Source organism: Enoplosus armatus, chromosome 15 (genome assembly GCF_043641665.1).
Source record: "Enoplosus armatus isolate fEnoArm2 chromosome 15, fEnoArm2.hap1, whole genome shotgun sequence".
Taxonomy (NCBI): domain Eukaryota; kingdom Metazoa; phylum Chordata; class Actinopteri; order Centrarchiformes; family Enoplosidae; genus Enoplosus; species Enoplosus armatus.
In genome coordinates, this window is record NC_092194.1 from 657,156 (window position 1) to 675,508 (window position 18,353).

Genomic DNA, 18,353 nt, shown 5'->3' on the forward strand with positions numbered 1-18,353 from the left:
ACAAAAGTCATCTCATGACATTTTACATATAGAGCAGGTCTAGACTATAATATATGAACACATGATTTGCTGAGAAGCAATATGAACAAGGGGTTAAATGGAGTTGCATCCCCTCTATAGATATTAGAAGGATTTAAAAATATATTTATATTTGTATTATTATTACAGTATCGTCAGCAACAGTAATGTCACCAGTGTTGCTTGAAGGACTTGAGGAATATTCTACGGGGGAAAAGCCAGCGGCGCTAGCATCCAATCACAAGTGACGCGCTAGCCCAGTCACAGCTCAGGACTTGAAAAAAAACACATCAGAGACTGGCTGGAGACCCGAGGTGTCGGACGTGAATATTGCATCCCCCGCCTCCACAGTCTCAAAAGTCACCTTGATGAGCGGGCCCCATGTTCACGGGTACCACATTTGTACACCCGGAGCAAAAAAAAAAAAAACACTCCCTCGCAAGGATGCTTTTTCCACTCGTGTGCTCGTATCACGTGCACACACCTGTTTTTTTATGTGCGTGGGTTTTGAGACTAATTATACAACTCTGTGCAGGTTGTGCAAGGAGAGAGGAAGTCAGAGATATATAGAAATCTGGTATCTGGCGTAAAGACAATAAAAGGGCGAGGAATAAGTCTTTCGTTGGGACGTAGCTGCTGCCTGAATGAATGCCTGTTGAAAGGCCTTTGCAGTGAGAAAACCTAAGCATGTATGATTTAGCAGTGGATTTGGTGGCTCTAAAGTTCAAACTTGAAGGGACTCTTGGGAGTACTCCTTAGATGTAGCTGAAGACTGGATTGAGGCTGGAATCAAACGTCATGCCAAGGTGTCTGACAGAATGCCGAATGTGTCGGGATGGGATTTGCGTGTGCGGGTGGTCAGGGCCAATAACATGAATTTGTGGCTGATCTTTTTGGAATAGGTGAAAATCAGTGTAAAACAATGTGTTCGGTCATCATATATATATCCATTTGCAAACAGTCACCTATGTGGTTCCGTACAGTTTCTTCCAGTGCGATCAAGAGGGAAAATGAATGAAACTTTCAACTTCTTGCACCTAACAACGACAACAGTCAATGGGAATATTTCTCGGAAGTCTTTGGGACCCAAAAGATGTACCGTGATGTGAAGCTTTAAATAGCTGAATCCAATGTTTGTCTCTTGGGAAGTTTGTCAGACAGAGTAATTGCTCATAACATGAAGTCAGTGGGAGGAAGGGAAACAGGAAAGTGAGGAAATCTAATTAGATGCTGACAACTGAGGACCAAAAGCAGTTGAACAGTGGCCAGTTTTCCCCCCGACTGATTTGGCTTTTTGATGGTCTCCACCGCAGCCACATTTCCTTGGTTGTTCAGCTCCTGTCAGCGATGGCTCTCCCCTCGTGACTCAATGGTTACTTACAGTAGCTACTCAGCCTCTTTATTTTCATTGCTTATTAGCTTTTAGTGTGCATGTTTATTTGGTCGCTGACAGATGGTCCTTACAGGGGCTTTCACTACAAATTAAATTCTCCACAACATTTATTTGTTTAACATTCAGCTGTTTCCCAATCATACGCTCTCCATGTTAAATACAGTCTATGTTTGTATATAGTTGAATAGTTGAGAGCTAGCACAATAATCACAAGTATACTTAAATGAATGGCGGCCAACTCCTGCCAAAGAGGGAAACGGGAGGAAGCAAAGGGCATTAAAAATGACTTGCACACATAAGAAAATGATGGTGCGTCTTGGTAAATGGTCAGCAGTCAGGTCGGTTGTACATGGAGTCTGCTACGGTCCTTTAAAGTGCGACTATTTGACATTTCAATTTGTTGAATTTACAAGCAATAGAACACACTGTTGCTCACTTCAGTGCACTCGGGTATTTTGCTGTTACAGTCTTCTAGAGTTGTTGCAGGGGTGACGTATTTTTTGTAGGCAAACCCGGAAGTTAGCGTCGCCCCTGGTCCCCTCCACAAAAAGCCAATGGGATTTTGGATTAATGCAGAAAATAAGCTCCGCTGCAAAAAACAAAAGTTTGTCAAAATATGACCGGTAGCTTATAGTGGCTAATGTTAGCTAATGTTAGCTAAATATAGACAGATATTGCAGTCTAACCAAAGAAGTAAAACCAGCATACATGGAGACATATTTATTGTATGTGGTTCTGTTGTTAATTTCTTCTTCATTCCCCAGATGTAGGCGATGATCCGATGATGGAAGGAAACTCCGCTGATACTGACTTTTCAAATATTATTGTTTATTTGCATCAAAGATCAGGATCAACAGGCATGCGCATCTTGACCTGTACAGCACCGTAGCCGAATCAGTACTGCTGCCTCGAACACTGTTCAAACTCGTCTTTTATACATTTAGGCATACAGGGGTCCTACTATAACACATGAGTCTGTAAACTTCTGTTTCCCTAGGGTCCCTCAGTACCCCAAAACCAATTATAGACAAGTTATTTGCACAGCAGTCTAGGGGTCAGGAAAAGAGACCTCTATCGCATAACTCCCACATACCAAGGAGACCACATCCAAACAATAATGAATCTTATCAGTATGGGGCCCCAACATCTGCTTAGTTGTTTACCTGGAACATTGCATACGTGGCAACTTTGTACTGCATATAATTTTATGAAAAGACTACTTTTATGATTAGTATCAAATAATACACATCAGTTCCATTCCACTTACTGTCAGGCCAGTTGCCCAATGATGATGTCTTTAAGATCACACTTACTGATCATGCACAAAGTGTTAGGAAAAGTTACTCTTTCTTTATACACACTTCCCTTAATTCCACCAGGACTTCACCATGACTCTGTACCTGAGGCACTACTGGAAGGATGAGCGCCTGTCGTTCACCAGCAGCACCAACAAGAGCATGACGTTCGACGGTCGCCTGGTGAAGAAGATCTGGGTCCCCGATGTCTTCTTCGTCCACTCCAAGAGGTCCTTCATCCACGACACCACCACCGACAACATCATGCTGCGGGTCTTTCCTGACGGACACGTCCTCTACAGCTTGAGGTCTGTAGCATTTCAGCGTCCGACCTACTGACATATGTTTTTCGATCCATGTTGATCTGTGAGCGCTGACTTGTTTTCCCTGGGATGACAATGGACGCATCTAAAGAGCCGTTTTGTTTTGGTGAAACAACCGCATGTTCAGAATTGAAATGTTTTGTTCATCGCCCTAAAATTTCTGTAGGCTAAATTTGGTTAACTCTTTTAACACTTGTAGGCGTGCAAAATTACAGGAGGAGCGGAAGTTGCTCACTAAATGGAATGCAGCCATTTCTAATGTTATTAATTACATCTGTGTTTTCCCTGTATTTTAGCCTCGAAAATGGTCAATTGCACGTCGCTCAGTACAAAAAATGTTGCGAGACCAAACCAAGTCTGTTTGTCTGACATTGGTTTCCAATCATTTCTGTGCCGTCTTAAACTGTTACAGTTACATTATCATTATGTGGTGACCAAGCATAAGCGCAGATTGATATGAAAGGTCCACACCGCATTACCTTATAATCATATTGCTCCTTTGACCAAAAGAAAACAATGCAGACTCGATGTTCACTTAAGATGGATTGTGTAAGTGAAGCAGGGATCAAGAGCAAGAATCCGCTAATGATTTTCATACCTCATTTAAATACATGAAAACCAATGGATGCCCGGAACCTAAGAAGACAAATATATAGTGCAAAACATAGTAGCATAGTTTGCAGTATGATAAGCTGTCACATGTATTATACTAGATTTGTGGCAAATGGAGGACACATGCATATGAAATAATGGTGCTTTTATATCATATCGGCTTTTTGTTGTGAAAGATGTGATTTCGAGGCCTTATTATGTCCCACCGTTGAACAACGAGGCGGGTCTCTCTCTTTTAATCGGAGCGTTTCCACGGGGTCACTGTACACGTGCCACTTCAGAGGCTTTCTCAAGAATGACACTCGATACTCGCCATTTCTTGCCATTGTATGATATTTTAATTTGAAAAGAATGCTGACACAAAATCATGTTCCCTTCAGAACCAAGGGCCCTATTTTCGTGCTGCCACAAATCAAGTGCGGGGGGAAAGTGTTAATACAGATCAGCTGGCAAAGGCATACAAGTGCAGACATCTTCAAACTGACAAAAACGGACGCCTGCTTCACTTCCATCAGACACATGTTCATCCATATTTTTCTAATTAAAATTAGAAAATGATGGCGCTTCTCAAAGCTGTGTTACTCATTTTGACTCACAACATTCTTCTTTCCGTGCCAAATTCTGGCACCTGCATTACCCACAATGCAACTCCGGACACGGACAGTTCGATGGGAGAATGGGGATTAATGGGGCATCTTAACCCAGCCCGGGTTTCAATAATCTTTATTCAGCCGTTCACTTTGTGCACTAAATACAAGAATGCAACGCGACAAATAAAGCCATTGCCGAAGCCCTGCAGACGCCATCACACCCGTGAACAAATCAATGTACAGTCATACTGTTCGGTCAGTGCAGCCAGATAACTCATTGTGTGTTAACTCATCTGCTTATTTACTTGCGTAAATTCTAGTTTCACATTCACTTCCTTCCATTCCTTCACCTCGTCAAACGATTCTTTGCTTCTGCACGATGCAGCAGGGGACCTGTCTTCTGGCGATGTTCCTGTTTGTAGTTTGGCTCAGCTCTGCTTCTCCAAATCCATGACATGGAAACTCATGAATTATTTTTAGACGTTTTATTTATTTTTATTTTTTTTCTTCTTCCCCCATTTCAGTATTTGCAGTTTAGAGAGTCAATGATATTCCAAAAGCCCATTAAAAACAGAATAAGCTTCAGTCTGTACATTGTCGACATACCATACCATAAATTCATCACACGGAAAAAAGTACGAGGAATGAAATTGAGATAGATGGATTAAGATGGAACTAGTTTAATGTCCGAAGATGAAAGTCTTTCTCGGATTTCTCACAGATTTCTTTTTCCAGGCAGCAGATTTGGAGACAACAGAGAAAAAAGGATGTGGGGGAAAACAAGAAAAGGGAGGATTCTTAGGGGGTGATGATGACACTGTCAGAAAGCCGGCAGAATAGGAAGATTCATTCAAACGTTGTGTGAATTTAAAAAAAATTCAGGAGGGTATTGGAGCTGGTATTCTGGTCTCCCATCCTAAATAGCATCATTACTTCCTAATATGTGATGATGTCAACCTTGAGCGTAAACCACTCTATCAGAAAGATAGTTTGATTTTATAGGGAAAGGTGGAGTGATCAAAACATTTCGGAAGACTTCATCGATAGGACAGCCCGTTTCTGTTTCTAACCACATTTGCTGCTATACTGAAATAACCACAGAGAAACTGTGGGAACAGTGGGAATACTATAGATCATAGGTCACTAACAGGCGGGCCGCGGTCCGAGTCTGGACCCAGACGCCGTCCTGTACGGACCCGGACCTATAATCAAATGATAATGGGAGTTTAAATTTTGACGGGGCACTTCTATTTTAACCTGCCGCGGCTTTTTCTAGTCTTTGCGGCCACCAGGGGGCGGACCAAGACCTTTAGGCTTCACTTTCAGGGAGCTGTTACGTCGTCTATCTTTATATACAGTCTTATGGTGTGAACCAGCCAACACATGTTATGATGTGAGATAATTCATTATAATTATGGAAGTACATCAGGTCAAAGCTAAACCAAACTGTCTGAACTACCAAAACAATATCCAAGTTGTAATAATTCATTCAGCTACATGTCCATGTGTTTTCATGGAGAACCACCCCACGCGACCCCCTGCGTCGTCTGCCCAGTCCTGATTCTCATCATGCATGTCTGTCTGTTGTTTCTAATGCCTAACAGAGTGACGGTGACAGCAGCCTGTAACATGGACTTCAGCCGCTTTCCTCTGGATTCTCAGACCTGCTCACTGGAGCTGGAAAGCTGTGAGTAAATGTTTAATTTATGGTTCTTAAAAAATAATTTCGTGGTCATATCCCTGGCCAGTCCAGGACTGAACTAGAAGATGGGTTAATACTAGTCAACGTCAGTATTAAAGGCCACATATTATGCTAATTTTCAGGGTCATATTTTTTTATTTTGGGTGTCTAATAGAAAATGTTGTACATGCTTTAATGTTCAAAACACCCATTATTTTTCTCATACTGTACATTGCTGCAGCACCTCTATTCACCCTCTGTCTGAAACAGACTGGTTTAGCGCCTGTCTCTTTAAGGTCCCCCACAGGCCTGAGCAGGCACCTCCCACCAACTCCAAACACAGACTGCCGTGTTTCCAGTCTTCCGCATCTGGTCCTCCAGCATCTTTGCAGCCGGGGAATCACTCTGACCGAGGTTGGCTGCAGCTTCTATCGTGAATATCACCACAATAACCTTCTTCTCAACCAAAAAAAAAAAAACATCACAACCGCACGTTCTAACAGGAATATGATCCGAAATCACAGGCTACAAAAGCAGGAGCGCCTCCATCATGTGCGAGGCCACGTTGTCAGATGAGCTTAACCCACTTCTATGCTCGCTTTGGTCTCCTCAACAAGGAGTCAGCTGTCAAGTCTACTCGGCCTCCAGAGGACCGGCCACTGTATGCACAGCGGATGTGAGGAGAAGAACCCTCCCGAGAGTGAATACGAGTAAAGCTGCCGGGCCTGATAACATCCGGCGGCATGGTGGCGCAGTGGTTAGCACTGTTGCACGGGAGGTAAAGCTGGTTAGAGCAGGTTGGGGGTCTAAATGACTACCGCCCTCTGATGAAGTGCTTTAAGAAACTGGTTCTCCAACACATCAAAAACAACATCCCAGCCAGCCTGGACCCTCACCAGTTTGCGTACAGAACCAACAGAGGATTCTATCACCACTGCCCTCCGCTCTCTTCACACACACCTTGAAAATAGCAACACCTACATCAGAATTCTATATGTTGATTTTAAGCTCAGCATTCAACACAATCTTCCCCCATAAAACTCATTGGCAGGCTCAGCACTCTGGCCTTGAGTACCACACCGAAACTGGATATTGGACTTCCTCCCAAACAGAACCTGTAGACACTCTATGAATAGCTTTACCCTGCCATATTTTACACATTTAATGATTTCCCAAGTGACTGCAGTGTGTGCCAAACTTAGAAGTCTTTACCAGCTAGAACTTGGAACATATACACAGTTTTGGTTTTGAGTAGAATTTCTAGCGTCGCGTGACCTATGAGATTGCACGGAGGCGTTCGTGCTTAACTGGCAATCCGTTGCAGTATTCTCCGAAACGCCAGGGGAAGAATGTATCTGTTTTTACCTATTAAATGTGGTGGCAGTCTCCCTCCATGAGTTCAACATCATGTGGCTGTCCCCTGTGGTCTCTCATGGAAGGGGCCGTAGAGATGCTTGAAATGACGTACCGGCTCGGCCAGTTCGGTTTCACGGGCGTCCATATTGAAATGTCGCGTCGCCTTCAGAGGTGCGCGACCACGCACTGCGACAGCTTGCGGAGCCTTCGGCATGGCGCAATGGCGTCATTTTGGACGCACGGACCGATGATCAGGGAGAGTCAGAGAGCAAGTCACACAAAGACGTAAAGTTCTAAAGAACTGTCTCCCCCACAAGTATCCCTTGTACAACATCTGGTTGACCATCTGAGTCTGACTCCGCATCATCAGATGGATTAACAGCACAGAATCCATTGGGACCAAGATTCAGTACAGCCTCCCCCCAACCTCTACATCAACTTAATCTACATACTACGTCAATTACCCCTCTGGGAATCAATAAAGTCTCGTTCATTTTAATTACTGAAATGTGTACATCGATTTCAGCTATTGCAACACAGAACTTTTAATAATTTCATTCCAATTCAAATTCAGAATCAGAATCAGAAATACTTTATTGATCCCCGGGGGGAAATTGTACAGTACCGGTGCTCCCATTCCAGAGTAGAAAAATAGCATAATTTAGAACTAAAGGTATGTACAAAATATAAAAATAAGAAATAGAAAATAAAAAATATACACATTTACAGTATTTAAGTGAAGTGAGGTAAAAAAATATATATATATACAGTAACAATGTATATATATGTATGGATGTGTTGCACTGTAGTGTATAACTATATATGTATTGCACTATACATGTATTGCAAATTAAGAAGTAAAACATTGGATCAACCAAAGCCCTAACACTAAGACAATCAGAGAAATCAACAAGACGAATGTCACAGACAGGCGTCACAGATTTGCTCTAATGTATATCATACAATTGGAGGCATAAGCTCTTACAATTCGAGATTCTGCTTAGAATGTACTATACTCCAGCTAAAACTGAATGCTATGCACTCAGAGACAAAAGGGGTCCTTTTTGCATGCTATGGTCTCCTTAAACTTACCCCCTTCTGGGAGTACATATGTTCTGTTATTTCATCAAGCTTGGAAATCAGTCTCACTCTGCGTCTCTGTCTTCTTGGTAACTTTAGTGTTGGTGAACACCATCAAAGGAAATTCTGTAATCTTGCATATGTTGCAGCAATGAATTGTGGCGGAGACGTCAAGCTATATCCCACTTGAATATATTGTATTATAAAAAGTTTAACGTACATGATACAAATATGAGCACCTTATACAAAATGTATTGGTAACCTTTAAATTTAAGTGTTGAGGAGGCCATTTTGCCATTACTGAGGTGCTGTACACTGTGAATTCTTGGTGTTCAGGGGTAGACTTGCTTGTTTGTATTTATTAGCATTGTAATTTCAAGCCTCCGGCTGTGCCAACTGTTCTTCTCTATTCCTAACAGAAAACCCGAAACAATTCTGACTTTAGGGGTCCCATATTGTAGAAAGTGAGATCTCCATGTCTTGTTTGATTATACAGCAGGTGTCGGTGCTGTATAAATACCGTGAAAGTATCAAAACACTCAATCCATGGGGAAATGCATACAGCCCAAATTCAGAAACCATCTCCAAATCACTCCAAATTACTTGTTTTTTGGTGAAAAGCTGGCTCTCCTATTGACTGTCTTGCCAGTGTGGCTCCCATGGTACATATGTACCACAATACCTTACCACCCGGTAAATAGAACACAGCCGTTATTCGCTGTTATTAGTGAGAAAGGTCTACCACAGAGGCCAGCCATGTGCCGTGAAAAGCCAACAGTCTGCAGACATGGGTGGATTACCAAAGTGGCTAACTGCCCTGGAGCCCTAGATCCCCAGAGGACCCAGAAGCACCAGGTTCAATTGGTTTGCTGCAACGTGGCTCACCCTGGCGTATGGTTGGCCACACCTGGGATATTGCTTGAAAGTAGTCCTGTACCTCGAGAAAAAAAAGATGCGGTTCGCTGTTACTGAGTGTCCTCCTCACTAACCAGTGATGTGTATTATTTGATACTAATCATAAAAGTAGTCTTTTCGTAAAATGATATGCAGTACAAAGTTGCCACGTATGCAATGTTCCAGGTAAACAACTAGCAGATGTTGGGGCCCATAAAGATAAGATTTATTGTTGTTCAGGAGAGGTCTTGGTATGTGAAAGGTTATCTCTGAGAGGTTAAGGTATGTGAAAGGTCATTCTGAGAGGTCTCTTTTCCTGACCTCTATATGGGGAACGGAAGTTTACAGACTCGTGTGTTATAGTAGGACCCCATGTATGTCTAAAGGTATAAAAGACGAGCTTGAACAGTGTTCGAGGCAGCAGTACTGATTTGGCTACGGGTGTTGTACAGGTTAAGATGCGCAAGCCTGTTGATCCTGATCTTTGATGCAAATAAAGAATATTATGTGAAAAGTCAGTATCAGCGGAGTTTCCTTCCATCATCGGATCATCGCCTACATCTGGGGAATGAAGAAGAAATTAACAACACCAGCAAGTGCTTTCAGGTCAAATATCTGGACTATCAGAGGGATAAGAGTGGGCAGGGAATACCTGAAAAGAGACTGAGCAAGAGGCACTACAGTTTCTTTATTTTTGAGACATCAAAGATATTCCCAGCTAAAGACCCAGCACACACAAGGGGGCCATTTCACAAAGCATCCCCATACATTGAAGATTAAAACGTACAACCTCTGATGTTTTTAAAACTCAACTGTGAATTGTGTGCAGGCTCAAGACATCAACAACAGTTAACTGGGGAGGACGTTTGGGGTTGCTATCGAGCACTGTTCAAAAAAAGTGTAATAAAAAAAGAGTTTGCCCCCCCCCACCTCCAGTGGCAGCATGGTTTCAACACACATCACCATGCATAACGACCTGTCTGGAAAACAGATAACTTTGAGGGAGAAAAAATGATTCGAACTCACAGGTTCCACACAAGCTGGGCTCAGACGACAGGAGTTTTTTAGGCCTGGGACCTTGGTCGGTACCGCACTACCTGGTAATGTGAGGGGTTTACAGATCCAGTCTCAAACCTCCCGACCTGCCCACAGACTCGTCGAGGGCCGCCTCGATAATTTCAAACATGTTTGATATTTAAGGGTTAAAATCTGGATCACTACGTCGGTGATTTCCGAGCGGGACCACAATAGCCAAAGACAGAGACCATTCTAGACAAGTCCCGGAGCAGCTGACTGTGTTGCCAAGTCATGGTAAACATTGTATTGATTGACTGATTACACCTGCAGCAGTTTCTGATTGGTGAGTCAAGCATAAACCTAGCTTAATTATTATTCATCCGTACGTTTTTCCGTCACCTACTACTCCTGCATACTTTTTTTTTTTTTAGTTTCGGTGTCTTGTTTGAGTGGTACCTCCGCAGGGCTCTCTGTGTTTTATCACCACTTGTGCCCAACAATGGCTCATTATGTTTTAGGTCCAACATACAGAAACACCAGGGCCATTGTCACTTGGCTGATCACAGGGCAGAGTGGTTACGGTGACCAGACATCCCGGTTTGTCTGAGATTGTCCCCGATTTCAAGCTGGGTGTCCCAACATTCGCTACCAAACTGTTCCGGTTTTCACCGCTACTAAAATAATAATTATTATACTTGTTTCCAGCACATAGACGTAATTCATGTTCTGTCTCACTCGTTATCGCCTAAAAACATGAACAAAGCGTCAGAATTCAACACTGATTGGTCTGTACCCGTGTCAATCGATCAAAAGTGACGTTGTCACGGCTGTTGCTAGGCTACTACAGAACCTGTCACGTCAAAGAAAGAAAGGTGGTCTTTTTCGTCTTTTCTGAAGCGCTCCAGGAGGCTTCACTCCTTCATTCGTAAAGCACCCGGCAACGGAAATGCTGCGTTCAAGGCATCTGTGGTGTTGAAAGGTGCGCTCGATAGGTGTGCTAAGCGCTGAAATGCATATCATGCATGGACATGCGGTATATTTCAGGGAAAATATGGTCACCTTAAGAGTGGTTAGAGTGCATACCACATAATATCAATGTAATAACATTCCCATCAGGTTCAGCCGTACTGTCTTTAACGCTAATTAGCAAATGTTAGCATGCTAACACACCAAACTAAGACGGTGAATATGGTAAACACGACACCTGCTAAAAACACCAGCGTGTTATAGCACTGTCATTGTGAGGATGTTAGCATGCTGATGTTAGCATGCAGCTCAAAGCCCTGCTGTATCTAAGCGCAGCCTCACAGAGCCGCTAGCATGGCTGCAGGCTCTTGGTCATATTCACAGTTTAATGGAGCTCTATGGCACAGACGAATACGATACAACAAGCTTCGGATCATTGACCGTATGTAAAGATGGACGACATGACCGCTCTCCAAAGTGAAGGCAAAACATCTCGATCTCGATGGGATTTGAAGTAACAGCTGTAGAAAACATGTGAGCAGGGCCTGTTTCTGTTTTCAGTTTTATGATGATTGTAATGTCAATTCCACCCCAAGGTATAGTCCCCTCCCTTTGTTTTGAAGTGTGATGACAATTAGTGACAAGCCACCACTTTAAAGCACTGTTGGACGTCCATGACGAAATATGATTGGACGACGTGATGTTTTGCAGATGCCTACACAGATGAAGACCTGATGCTGTACTGGAAGAGCGGCGATGAGTCCCTTAGCACTGATGACCGCATCTCCTTGTCACAGTTCCTCATCCAGAAGTTCCACACCACGTCTCGCTTGGCCTTCTACAGCAGCACAGGTACACACACACACACACACAGGATCAACAAAGGCATCAGACGTGTTTGGATTAAAATGATTTCTAAATTATGCTTGTTAGACATTACAGTCTTCAGTCACTCAACATAAATATAGGCTACTTGTAACTACATGACCTGTCCTCGTTCCCAGCTCCACGTTCAGGAAAAGTGTTATATAAAGTCATGAAATCAGGTGAAATGTGTTAGACAGAGGGACCCAAACCGCGATGTTTCCCTAACCTTAACCAAGAAATGATTTTATCCCAAACCACAATCTTTTCCCAAAAACCGAACCAGTAAGTCATTTGGTGCCACGCAAACGCATCTAAAACCTCAACCACGGCGTTGTTACATTGTAAAAGCTGTTTCTGAAAGTTGTTTTTTTGAAAGGCACAGAAAAAAAAGCGCATGTCGTCCTGCTGATAGGGGCATCAGACTGGGAAGTAGTTATTTAAATGGGCACCTGACTAACGCTTGGATACTCGTGAACCTAAAAATCAAAATGCTAATGGTTTATTAACCATGGCAACTGACACGGAGCAACATTACCATTCATCTGGAGCCATGTTCGTATCCGCCTTAAAAAAGTCAAATATTCAGCATCTTTTCTCTCTGTGGTATGGCCTCCACCAACTCAGCCTCTTTAAGCTGTGCTTCACGCGAGGTCACGTTGAAAAAAAAAAATCTCTGTCGAGCTGAGGGGAACATGGTCATTGATCCACTGTTAATATAAAAAATATTGATTCGAGCAGTATTAACTGGGAGAGTAGGGTGCGTAAGGGGGGGGGCATCAATTCAGAAATGCACTTGGGCCCAGCACCACGTGGTGCCTGATGGGTACAAACTCGCAGTTTTGTATTGAAATGTCAGCTCCGCTGGCAGCCAAGGCCAATACTGGAGCTCCATCCGCTGCAGCATCGTGAATCATCTGTAGACAAACTGTTGCTTCTCAGCGGGTGCAGCGCTATAATGAATGACAGAAACATGGGTTCATTTTACATCCCTTTCAAACGATAAAATATGTCTAAGACTATTTCTGCTATTTATTAATGTGTGTGGAATAATTCAGACCAAAATTTAAAAAAAAGTGTCATCATTACATTGAATGCACGTGTCATTACAAGTAAGCCCACTTTCTTCTGATTGGCCGGCCAAGTTCCGGAACTCTTAACGTTACTAAGCAAAACGTCTGGCCTGTGCCTGGAGCGGAGATACCATATAAGGACATCCGTGCCTGTCTGACATCACAGGTAGACACGGCGGTTGAAAAAACTGAAGCGGAGTGTTCAGAGCAGTTTGAAGCTACTTTATTACTTTTACATACGTTCACCTCATTATTTGGCAACTTTGGCGACGTTTAGTATGAATATCCGACACTGTAACATTATATATATGACAGCAAATAAGGAAAAGCAGAGTAGGTCCTCTATAATAAGCACATTTCTTAAATCTAGGAAATGACACCTCGTGTAAAATGTTGTAATCACTGTTGAACCTTTCAGCCTTCCTCCCAGTCTGAGCGGGTCTCTTGCTGCGTTCTTTGCAGGCTGGTATAATCGCCTCTACATCAACTTCACGTTGCGGCGCCACATCTTCTTCTTCCTGCTGCAGACGTATTTCCCCGCCACGCTCATGGTGATGCTTTCGTGGGTGTCGTTCTGGATTGACCGCCGGGCTGTGCCGGCCAGAGTTTCCCTGGGTAAAAAAAAAAAAAAAACTCTTGTCAAATGTCCTTTGAAGAGGCTTGTGCGTGCCTGAGGAGAATGTGTCTGCATGTGAAATGATGAAAGCTTGCTGTGACATGGCTCCACCGATTGGGAACACATGCATGGGGGAACACACACACAAGCCTCCCACGCGCTACCACTCGCACATTTCTTTTGAATTATTTTCTGTATCGGGGCTGTTGCTGTACTTGTCAACTGGGCCTCTGCCCCCCCAACCCCCCCACCCCCACCCCCTCCTTGCTGAGATCCTTTCCCAGCTCATCTCATCGCTCTTATTAAATTCAGCTGTTAGGATGGGATGTTTTTACAAGTCCCTTTGAGGTTGTTTTTTTTTATATATATATATCTTAACTGCAGTTTTTTGTTTTTTTTTTGTGCTTTGTGCGTTATATAATTATATACACAGCAATTCAAGTTTTTGTTTTTCTCATGTATACACGTAAATGGTTTGTATTTGTTTTTGCAGTATCGCTGCCACAGCAGTGCATGAAAGGAGAAATAATTAAACCTAGAGATGCATCCTTATTGAAAATAATTTAATTCAGAGTAAATGAAACTAAAGCTGAATGATTTCCTTAAAGGGGACCTACTGTATTATGTTCCTTTCCAGCTCCATATTTTCATTTTGTCACTCCACTAGAGCAGCTTTGCACGATTCACAGTTCAAAAACATCCTGATCTGTCTTCTACTGGCCCTTCATGCAGCCCCCTCAGTTCACTCGCAAAACTATTGTCCCAGCAGCATTTCAAAGATTAGTTAATGGACTGGTTGCACGTCACTGAAAGGGTGCTGGAGCTGTGGGCACACTGTGTGTAACCTAGATATAACCACTTTTAGCTAAGATTGTGTCTAGACACCTTCCAGTGGTGGGAAGCAATTAAGTGCAGTAAAGTACTGGAGTATTTCCATTTTATACTACTACATTTATTTGATTACTTTAGTAACTGGTTACTTTCCAGATTTAGATTAACAATACGAAATATAATCAGCAAAATACATTTTTATGTATTATTATATTATAGCTACCCAGTAATAAAGTCATTAAAGTCAATTGTGATCCAACAATATAATACACATTATTCTGAAATGAGCTTGTTACTTTAAGTATATTTTGATGCCAATACGTTTGTACTTTTACTTCAGTACCATTTTGAATGCATGCCTTAAGTACAAGTCACTTCTTCCACCGCTGACACCCTCTCACCTGCAAATCTTTGAAACCACGTTGACTGGGAGCTCCATAGGGGAGTATTTATTGCAGGGCTGCTGGACCACATTGCATCATTTTGTATATTGTGTGGTCATGTTGCACTTAAGCTACCCCAATACTGGGCCAGCTCCCTGACCCAAGGCAGCCCATTATACCATGTCTACACTGTGAAAGCAAAATAGACAAACATACTTTCCAACCTGCGGTTTTACTGTAGTTTTAACTAGAATGTTTCTGTGTCTTGTGTCCAGGCATCACCACCGTGCTGACCATGTCCACCATCATCACAGGAGTGAATGCGTCCATGCCTCGGGTGTCCTACATCAAGGCGGTGGACATTTATCTCTGGGTCAGCTTTGTCTTTGTCTTCTTGTCAGTGTTGGAATACGCCGCCGTCAACTACCTGTCCACCGTCCAGGACCGCCGGGAGCGCAAGATGAGAGAGCGGGCGCGATCTCAGGTTTGCCACTTGTCACTTATAAAAATTCTGTCAGGCTGTGTGGATACAAACAAACAAGAAAACAAACAAACAAACAAGATCAGCAGCGAGGCAAAGAGAGAGACGCTCCAAAGGTTAGCTGAGCGGTTTGAGAAAAAAAAAATCCTCAAAATATGTGAAATACCTTATTCACTCCGGTCTCTAAAGACAATTAAGTTAAATACTGGATTCTTTCACCCCTTCACCACTAAATGTCGTCGAAATAAGACAAAAATCCAACCTGGGGGGGTGGGGGTAGACATTGCTTTATTTTTAAGGGGGTCACAAGCTAGAAAAGGTTGAGTACCACTTGTGTAAACTTCCAGCCTCCCCGTGTGAAATTTGAATATTTTGAGATATAGAATAAAGATTTAAATGTACAGTATATATATGTTCATGCAGTTTGCCCAACATCACATGTGATTCCTTCCTTCATAAGATTCCAAACATTTTTAGACCTTGACTTAAAGTGGATTAAAGTGAAATGAGGAGGAAAAAAAAAAAAAAGGTTTAAATAATTAATATACTGAAGATGCTGTACAAACACACTAAGCCACCAATTTATATTACAGTAAATGCACCATGGTAATAAATATGGATGTTTTAGGGATTAGTTAATCATTATTAGGTCAATATGACAAAAGAATAGGGATGATGAGGGTTATTGTACTTACTAACTTTGAATATACCAGCCTCATTTTGAAAAAGATTTCTTCGTATGAAATGTTTCAGTGCAAAATGTCTTTCGCAGAAACACTGAACGTGTGTGAATTGCTGGGGTCATCTCAGGACGTCAGTATGAATGTTGTTAACACCATGTCCATTAGCCCAGGCTTGACAGTAGAAGGTTCTGGCACCGTCATCGAATCAATGTCCACCACCATTTCCACACTCCCTCATCCACTGTTTGATGCCTGTACTTTTAGGGAATGGAAAGACTCATTATATTAACACCCCTGAAATAGTTTGTCTGCGTTTATCATTCATTTTTGCTTGATCAAATAACTCCCGAGAAATCAATTCAGAGCTTCTCACCTATGAATTATTAGTGAGCAGAAAAATATTTTTCTAGGGACTAAGATTCTCGGTTTGCCAGAAACTAAAAGACCAGAAAAAGGTTTATACGTCGATACATGTACAGTATTTTGTGATGAATGAACCCACATCCCTGAGTTAATAAATATTATTTCAGGTGAGAACGTACTGGATATTTTGCTATTCTTAAAACCCTGTGTACACTGTTACACCTGCATCTGTCATTCATCTCATGGAACAGATAGGCATCCATTTTTAACCAATGCAGCTGTCTAAACAGGCCACATAACAACATGCAATTCATACTTTGCAACCAAAGTAACCATTTTAGATTTAAAGTCTGTTTTTGATTCTGGAGCTAGGAACCCCCCCACCCCCACCCCCAACGTCGCAAGATCAGTGTTGTTGCGAGATTCTATTTCAGCTACACAAAATAATATTTTCTTTATGGCTGCTTCCTTGTGAATTACTGGATAATATTACCTCTTCTGCTATAATAATATATAGCCCCGAAAGATTATTCATAAAACAAGGTAAAAAAAAAAGATGAGAGTTGACCCACAATATAGGGATTCATCCTCTGGGGACAACAAATGTCGACATCAGTTTGGACATCAAGTTTTGAGATACCTTGTTATGAACGAAAGTGTCAGTCAAAAGGAAATGTCCCGAATATCATTTGTATTGTTGCTAGTAGTTGTTGAGAATTCTTGCGCTGGACCAGAGTTTTTGGAGCAACCAGCAAATCAACAGCCATTATCGTCATTAGGTCCCACAGTTCTACTGGAAAGGTAAAGGGCCATCCTCTGGGGGCCATAAATATCCATACCAGCTACCAGTGTTTGAAATACCTTGTCATGGACAAAAAACATTACTCAAGAGGAAATGTTGATTGGATTATCCTCAAGGAACAATGAATATTCATACCAAATATCATGGTATTGTTGCCTGTAGTTGTTGAGAATTCTTGCTCTGGACCAAAGTGTCGGGGCGACCAGTAAATGAACAAGCACTGCCATAATTAGGGCCCACTATTAGCAGGACACTGATCGGTTTTGGTGACATATTTTACCTCTTAAAGCACACGTCGCCTGATAATCTCCCTAAATTTTGATGTATTCCTTTTGAAATTCCAAACGTAGTAATGACTATATGCTTATTTCTTCCCTGTCAGTCTCTGCCCTGCACCTGCGGGATCTCCCAGACACGAACCATGACCATGCTGGATGGTACCTACAGCGAGGCCGATACCAACAGTCTGGCTGGCTACACCGAGGAGCCCATGGTGCCGGAGGAGGAGCATGAGGACCTGCACGAGGTGTCGGAAAAACCTGAACACATGGTGGTCCATCTGTCGGTGAGCAGCGAGTCCACCACCACCAAGAAGAAGAAGAGCCTGCGCGCCCTCAACATCATCCAGAACACGCATGCCATTGACAAATACTCCCGGATGATTTTCCCTGGTTCGTACATCTTCTTCAACCTTATCTACTGGTCCGTCTACTGCTGAACGACACTCCTGAGTCAGGACTGAGGACAGAGAGATTAAAACACAGACAGTCTGAATGCTGCATCAAAATGGAACACTTCCGGAACACTTCCGGACTAATTCCAAGAGAGCTCTTGTACTGTATTGTCTGGTGAGAATAGATCATTAGGTTCAAGGACTTTGACCGTAAAAGAGCCTGAAAAAATGAGTTGTCTTGAAAGGACTTGATCAGAGCGCTCCTTTTTTTTGTGACTTTTTTCCTCATGCAGCAATTTGAATGTTCATAAACACTCTAAATTAAAACAAAGAAAATAATCATTTGAACGGTGTTTTTA

General features: G+C 42.5%; 1 protein-coding gene across 1 annotated transcript in view; it reads left to right on the forward strand.

Moving 5' to 3' along the window:
* gabrr2a (gamma-aminobutyric acid type A receptor subunit rho2a) overlaps positions 1–18,039 on the forward strand; it is a 37,807-nt gene extending 19,768 nt beyond the window's left edge. The window contains 6 exon segments of the mRNA XM_070919963.1: positions 2,791–3,014; positions 5,836–5,918; positions 11,937–12,077; positions 13,625–13,777; positions 15,268–15,476; positions 17,704–18,039. Of these exon segments, the coding sequence (XP_070776064.1) occupies positions 2,791–3,014; positions 5,836–5,918; positions 11,937–12,077; positions 13,625–13,777; positions 15,268–15,476; positions 17,704–18,039 (1,146 nt within the window).
* Positions 18,040–18,353: the final 314 nt, after the last annotated feature.